Raw genomic sequence first — 7,500 nt, 5'->3', positions numbered from 1 at the left:
TCTGTCCAGCTGGACTGGTCAACAATAGAGGGATATCCTTGTTTTCACAACCAGCAGAGAGTGAGGGAGTGCGGGGAATGACATCTCTCTTTCCATCAGAGAGCGTCGATGACAGAAGAGAGAGGCGACAGGGAGCAGGAGGAGGCAGGAGGAAAGAGGTGATAGTGGGGAGGTCGAGGGAAGGACAGGAAGCACATGAGGTCATTTCTCTTCCTGACCACACACGGAAATTTGATTGTGTATCAGTTAACCCCACAACTCCCAAAGTCTGGGCCACCGCCCCCTGGTGGGCTGTGGAGGTGTTGCGGGTGGGCCCCCCGAGCCTAAATAAAGCGAAGCAGCGCGACTTAAATAACGAGGCTTTTTAATCCATAACCACCTGCTGCTCATCTGGGTCCAGATCGTGGTGGTGTGGGTCTAAACACCCTCTTATCATCACCTCCAGCTAGAGGACAGATGCTGAACCCGAGCTCCTCAGCCCGTCTCTGAGGCTGAGCCCGCTCACGCCTCACCACCACACCGCTCGGCTGCACTTCCTCCTCCGTCCTGAAGATGACCCCGAGATAATGAAACCCCCCCTGATCCAGCTGCTTCACACTCAGCTGCGAACCTTAACGATGAGAACCACATCGTCTGCAAAAGCAGGGACGAGATCCTGACACCACGCCCCCACGTCCACACGGTGAGAACACGTGGCTCTGAGAAGTCTCCTAACAGCAAACTGTTCTTTTTGATGCAGATCAAAGGTCAAAGCTTTCCTTTACATCACAAACACACACAAAACGCACTCGCATTACAGTCGCACTACAGCAGAGTCTAACCGGCCTCGGTGGCACTGCACCTCGTTATTACTACGTTATTACAAGTGTCTTGGTGAGCAGAGAAACTCATCCTCCGCCTCACGACACGACCGTGAGAATAAAGTAAAGGAAAGCGTTTGACACATCTGTCGCTGCAGATGTTTCTACCTGTGTGCACACATACCTCTTTGACATGTGCGTCATCAAAGTACATCCACCGGCGGATCTTAGTCTGGAAGAAGAAAGTGGAGTAATGTTTCCCGTAGTAGCACACCATCCCGACCAGGTACAGCTCGGACTGCCGAGCCTTCTCCTCAGTCACCCTGTAGAACAGCTGCAGAGAGGGGAAGATGTCACCGCACGCCGCCGACGCTCGCGTTTACCCTTCGCTTTGTTCAGACCGTGCTTTAATGCCGTGTCTTATTCTACTTACATCCCCGAGGCGCAGGCAGGTTCCCAGGGTGTGGATGACGTCCTCGGCCAGGTCCGAGTGATCCGAGTCCCACACCAGGCCGATGGTGATGATCTCCGGACTGTTGAGGAGGACGCGAGCCATCCGCAGCTGCTGACCGCACTGACTCTGAGGAAGAGGAGGAGGAAGAAAGGTGAGCCGTGACCTCTGAGTGCTTCACGCCAGTCAGTGTGTGTGCGTCGCAGGAGAGCTGCTGCTCACAGGACAGTTGCGCAGGTCCCCCATGCTGGCGTTTCGTAGCAGCTCCCCGAACATGCCCGGGGTCGCCTTCTCCCTCGACTCCAACATCTTCACTGCCTGGTTACTGAGGAGGAGGAGGAGGAGTGTTACTGTGTGTGAGTCAGTTCTTCATGATGAAGAAGCTCCAGTCTTCAATAAATATGATCTGGTAAACGCTGGATTTACTTACCACAGGGAGGTGGTGGAGATGTAGTGGACCATCTGAATGAAGGGCAGAGGATCCGAGGAGGCTCCACAGCTGCTGCACACACACTGAACCAGACGGGAGGTGAACACGGAGTGTGTGTGTGTGTGTGTGTCTCTGTGTCTCTGTGTGTCTGTCTGTGTGTGTGTGTGTCTCTGTGTGTCTGTCTGTGTGTGTCTCTGTGTCTCTGTGTCTGTCTGTGTGTGTGTCTCTGTGTCTCTGTGTCTGTCTGTGTGTGTGTCTCTGTGTCTCTGTGTCTGTCTGTGTGTGTGTGTGTGTGTGTGTGTGTGTGTGTGTGTCTCTGTGTCTCTGTGTCTGTCTGTGTGTGTGTGTGTGTGTGTGTGTGTGTCTCTGTGTCTCTGTGTCTGTCTGTGTGTGTGTGTGTGTGTGTGTGTGTGTCTCTGTGTCTCTGTGTCTCTGTGTCTGTCTGTGTGTCTCTGTCTGTGTGTGTGTGTGTGTGTCTCTGTCTGTGTGTGTGTGTGTGTGTCTCTGTGTCTGTCTGTGTGTGTGTGTGTGTCTGTCTGTGTCTCTGTGTCTGTCTGTGTGTGTGTGTGTCTGTCTGTGTGTGTGTGTGTCTGTCTGTGTGTGTGTGTGTCTCTGTGTCTGTCTGTGTGTGTGTGTGTCTCTGTGTCTGTCTGTGTGTGTGTGTGTGTGTCTCTGTCTGTGTCTCTGTGTCTGTCTGTGTGTGTGTGTGTCTCTGTGTGTGTGTGTGTCTCTGTGTCTGTCTGTGTCTCTGTGTCTGTCTGTGTGTGTGTGTGTCTCTGTGTCTCTGTGTGTGTGTGTCTCTGTGTGTCTGTGTGTGTGTGTGTGTCTCTGTGTGTGTGTGTGTGTGTGTGTGTCTCTGTGTGTGTGTGTGTGTGTGTGTGTGTGTCTCTGTGTGTGTGTGTGTGTGTGTGTGTCTCTGTGTGTCTGTGTGTGTGTGTGTGTCTCTGTGTGTCTCTGTGTCTGTGTGTGTGTGTGTGTCTCTGTGTGTGTGTGTGTGTGTGTGTGTCTCTGTGTGTCTCTGTGTGTGTCTGTGTGTGTCTCTGTGTCTGTGTGTGTGTCTGTGTGTGTGTCTGTGTGTGTCTCTGTGTCTGTGTGTGTGTCTGTGTGTCTCTGTGTGTGTGTGTGTGTCTCTGTGTGTGTGTGTGTGTCTCTGTGTGTGTCTGTGTGTGTCTCTGTGTGTGTGTGTGTGTGTCTGTGTGTGTTGACTCTTCATGCTCATACAGTCAAAGTACAAAAGTAAAATATCAGGTAAAGTTAGGAAATGAAGCCACCTGCAGGTGTGTGAAGCAGCAGGTAAACCAGTGACAGATGATTGTTTTAAAGCGACTCGTTAATAAAAAGAAAAGGAATATTACTGGTTTTTAACTGGTTTTACAGTCATTGCACCTGACTGACTGGTTAAACCCTCTCTGTGATCCCAGAGTTTCTTCCTCACCTGCTCATAGAGCATCATGGCGAACTTCTGGTGGGGGATGCAGTGTCTGGCTGTGCAGATGTCTTCTTTGGTCTCGTCTGCGATGTGGAAGTGGATCCTCATCAGGATGTTTTCCTGCACAGACGCAGAAGTGAAGCCTGAGCTTAGATAATCGAGTGAACGCGGCGAGGGCCCGCGGGCACGCCCGAGCTACTGAAACGCTGGTTCTGATTGGTCAAAGTGTAATCTCTACTGTAACACTGATCAAGCGCTGCAGCGCCTCCAGAGTTTGTGTGTCATCGTCTTACGAAGCACTCCGCAGCGTCGTCCATGATGCCGAGCTGAAACCGCTGCTTGTCCTGGAAGGTTTTGGCGAGCGCGCTGCGGAGCGCGTCGGACGGCAAAACTTTGTCGCTGCTGTACTGGAACTGAGCAAAGATGCTCTGTGGAATGGAGAGGTCAGGGGTCAGTGAGAGGAGGGACCGGGGTCAGGGGTTGAGGGTCAGGTTTGGAGAGGTTCTCACCTTCAGAGCGCAGAAAATGCACGAGTCCTCCATGCACTTATGGGTGGTCAGCTGACGGAAACTGCGGCGGAAGATGTCGAGGTGCCAGAGGACCTGAGAGGAGGAAAAACAAGTTTTAAAACGAAACAACGCAGGGGAGCATTCTGGGAAACGGAGTCAGAGCTTCACCTCAGCAGCACAAGTCCTTACTGACGGTGTGTCTCTGTGCTGCTGCTCTAACTCCACCAAACACATCGCCACACCTGTCAGCCAATCACCTGTCAGCACGAACCAACAGCCAATGCTGTCCTGACCAATCAGAGAGCGGGCTTAGTGACCTGAGGAGTTGCAGAAGTAAAAGTAAAGTCTGTGTGTCAGACCAAGTTCGTCAGCATCTCCGTCTGCTGCAGGAAACCGTCTGCACCGCGTGATGAAGACGTCTGCGGCGCGATGATGGGAGCTGGCGTGAGCGTGCCCAGAGGACAAACTGCTGCAGCTGTATGTGTGCGCATGTGTGTGCATGACTGACAGGAAGAGAAAACACGACGCTGCACGTGTCACAGACAGCAAACATCAGCTCGCCGCTCAGTTTCACTGCAGACTTTATAAAAGCTCGTTTAGCAGATCTTAGTGACTCACGCTGACCAGGATCAGTCATCAGGTGTGAATCACCTGCAGGACACACTCGAGATGGAGGGCGCGTCTTTAAAAACATTCTTTCAGTCAACAATCACCTGAAGACACCAAGAAAAACAACCAGAGAGCGGTGGGCGGGCCGCCTGGGAGACTCATCTTTTTAATCTGTCTGCGAGAACAACACCATCTGCAACTGATTTTCCACAACACCACACATTTAGTTTATTTTTGGCTCTTATTTTGAAAGTTCAGTCAGCACAGCTTTTACCATTTTGTCTTTTCCTCACCAGCTGGCTCGCCGCCGCTCACCACAGAGCCGCTTCTCGCCTCCAGAGACGATCTCGTAAATAAAATGTTTGCAGAGCAGAAACTGCAAACTGAATTATGTAATATTTAATGTAAGAAAGTGCCTCACGCTGCACACAAAGTCTGTGAAATACACGCTTTAATTTGAATGCTGGGGTTTCTGCACCTTCACCACATCAGAGCTAAGACGAATTAAAACCTCTGTTGATATCACACAGAAACAAACACTGACAGGAAACTGAATTAGTGGAGCAGAAGCTAAAGACGGCTCTGAGGATTTAAGCCGAGACCAGAAACCATCGAAGCAAACGTGTCAGAGCCGGAGGAAAGACATCAGGACTCGCCGGGTGGATAAGGGCGGCGCTACACCAAAACTCACCAGACTGAGACCGGAGCAGCCGTGAGGGCCGGCGTGGGTTAAAGGGGCATTACGCCGCGTTAGCTGAACCCCGCGGAGAAGCCGGGCGCCTCGCCTCCCGCCGAGCAGCAGGAATCCAGACACGGAGGAATTTTTTCATCACTTTACTCATGAGGAGGGTTTTAAAACGATCCGCGGGGGCCCGGAGGGTCGGACAGTTCTGAATCCTGCAGTGTGTGTTTGTGTTTGTCTCAGTGACTGAGACGTGCCTGCAGCCGGGGCCGGCACCGAGCCGCCAACCGCAGAAAGATCCCAGCTGAGCTCGTGATAGAGGAGCAGAAACAGCCAGGCCTAACCACTCAGCCATCTGAAACAGTGAACCAACCATAACCACGGTTTAACCATTACTATGCTTTAAACTTGCAGGGTTTACATTTAAAGACAGTCCCTGATGGAGGTGTCGACACGGTGATCTGATCCATTCACAACCTCACGACCTGCAGACTTCACATCAAACAGCCTGTGAGAACATGGATGACTTACTTTCATTCACAGTGAGCTGAATCCCTTCATGAAACATTTCACACTAACGCAGGAAATTATCATCAGAACAAACTCGTGCTGCAGACAAATGCTGGTGTGTTTGAAGCACACAGCCGGGTGTCTATTACACCGACACGGGGTGAACAGAAATGTGCTGATCAGGACGATTCAGACGTGATGCTGGGGCTTAAAAGCAGACGGAGAGGCGCTGATCTGATTCACGCTTGGACCTGAGTCCTCAGTGAAACAAACTGCGGCGTCAGCATTTGGTCGTTTGCTTCCTCCTTCCTGTCCCCGCCACCCCCGCCGGCTGCAATATGTCGCTGCGGCCTCCAGCAGGTCGACCAGGTAACAAACCGTCTGTGCAGATCTGCACGCCGAGCACACGTCCCACAGAGGAATCAGCGTTTAGCGCTTTTTTTGCTTTGAAAGGATAAAATCAGCCTGCAGGACGCAGCAGGAGGAAACATCAACACCTGAGCACAAAGATCAGCCGGACGAGCCGCAGTCGTCACTTAAATCAAAGCCCAAACGGAAACCTGCAGGACGAACAACACGCAAACACAAAGGGTCCACCACAGACTCTACGGGAGCGACACTCAGCTGATAATCAGGAACATCCAATCAAAATCTGAGATGTTCCCTCGGTCCGTTAGTACAGTGACATCACAGCAGCATTTTACTGATGAGGCCATTAAAAAAACAGCACAAACACGGTCCAGAGGTCCAGTTCAGGTGAAGCTAGCAGACAGCTAGCAGCTACAGCCACCTGTGTCACCATCCACCTGTCAGCCAAAGAGGCCACGCCCCTAATAATGCTAACTTTAATACAATTTAAACACATGCTGTGAGGGGGAATTATCGCTAGAGAACAATCAGTGTGCGTATCAGGTTATGAATGCTGGAAAGATTTAACATTGGAGTCAATGGGGACAGATTCACTGAATTTCCAGGATCAACAACTGAAAAAGTTTGATGTTTGCAGCCTGAAGCCTTTAAAAAATGAGCTCTGTGGTGTTTTACATGCTGTGTTCTTACACCTGTGCTGCTCATACTACACATGCATGATAACATCAACTCACACGTGAGTGACCAAAGTAAAATAAAGTCAGAGTGTGCGAGGCTTTCTTGGAGAGGTGGATGTTCTGAGCAGCAGCAGCAGCAGGAGGATGATGATATTGATAGAGTGTGAGCAGCTGCTTGTTACTGCGATCTTCTTCCTCTTCACTTTGCCTTCATCACATCGAAGCCTCTGTGCGTCCCGTCAGTACTGATGTCTCTCCGATCCGCCACCTACTCAGCTCGGCGCGGCGCCCCACAGGCTCGCTCCGTTTGATCCGTTACGGTTTGACGTGACCGGGCGGACGGACAGCTGCAGGGTCCAAAAGGTGCAGGAGTCAGGAGGAAGCATGTGTTCATGGTCGGACGGACACCTGAGGCAGGTCGTTACCTCAGACTCTTTGATGTTGATCCAAGAAGTCGGAGCTCCAGTTTTGCCGATCGGAATTCTGGGACTCATGGGTGTGTGAGAAACCGGAATATAATGATGAGCAGCAGCTTTGTTCACATGATGTCGCACACCTGCAAAGGTGTGTGTGTTTGTGTGGTGACCTCTGACCTGTGCCGCTCAGCCTCTAAGCTCATAACGAGCGCCGTCACTTCAGCAGCACAGACCGCCAGCCTCACCACGAGGGGTTAATGAGTCAGCCTGTTTACACCGATAATTACCACCCTCCCTCCTCCACCCTCCTCCTCCACCCTCCCCCTCCCGATGAGTCATTAACGAGCGCTGCCGTCAGTCTGGGAGGCGACGCTGCTGCACGCGTTCATTACAGCCTCACTCAAAGAAGCGGCGCAGATCAGCTGGGCTGTTATTAGAGAGGGTGTGTCGGACGGCGGACCCGTGTTGTTTACCTGCTGCAGTGCCAGCTGACTGGCTCAAAGGCACTGTGGCCAAAGTGCGAGGCTGTGCAGCGGCGAGCATTTTAAGAGACAGGGCGTCACGACGGGACGGCGAACGGCTCGTCTGGAGGACACGCGCTGACTCACACAGGGTTAA

The 7,500-nt window shown here is 51.9% G+C and overlaps 1 protein-coding gene across 1 annotated transcript in view; it reads right to left on the bottom strand.

The window, feature by feature from the left end:
- Positions 1–7,500, bottom strand: part of usp54a (ubiquitin specific peptidase 54a) — a 34,354-nt gene that overhangs the window by 15,966 nt on the left and 10,888 nt on the right. The window contains exons 3-9 of the mRNA XM_082557620.1: positions 3,620–3,712; positions 3,404–3,538; positions 3,117–3,230; positions 1,682–1,764; positions 1,474–1,576; positions 1,234–1,380; positions 985–1,134 (exon numbers count right to left, since the gene is read on the bottom strand). Of these exons, the coding sequence (XP_082413746.1) occupies positions 985–1,134; positions 1,234–1,380; positions 1,474–1,576; positions 1,682–1,764; positions 3,117–3,230; positions 3,404–3,538; positions 3,620–3,712 (825 nt within the window). The remainder of the gene's footprint in view (positions 1–984; positions 1,135–1,233; positions 1,381–1,473; positions 1,577–1,681; positions 1,765–3,116; positions 3,231–3,403; positions 3,539–3,619; positions 3,713–7,500) is intronic.

This window comes from Aulonocara stuartgranti (assembly GCF_965226115.1).
Source record: "Aulonocara stuartgranti genome assembly, chromosome: 13".
Taxonomy (NCBI): domain Eukaryota; kingdom Metazoa; phylum Chordata; class Actinopteri; order Cichliformes; family Cichlidae; genus Aulonocara; species Aulonocara stuartgranti.
The sequence above is the reverse complement of the archived record's forward strand: the minus strand, read 5'-3'. Positions and strand labels throughout refer to the sequence as shown.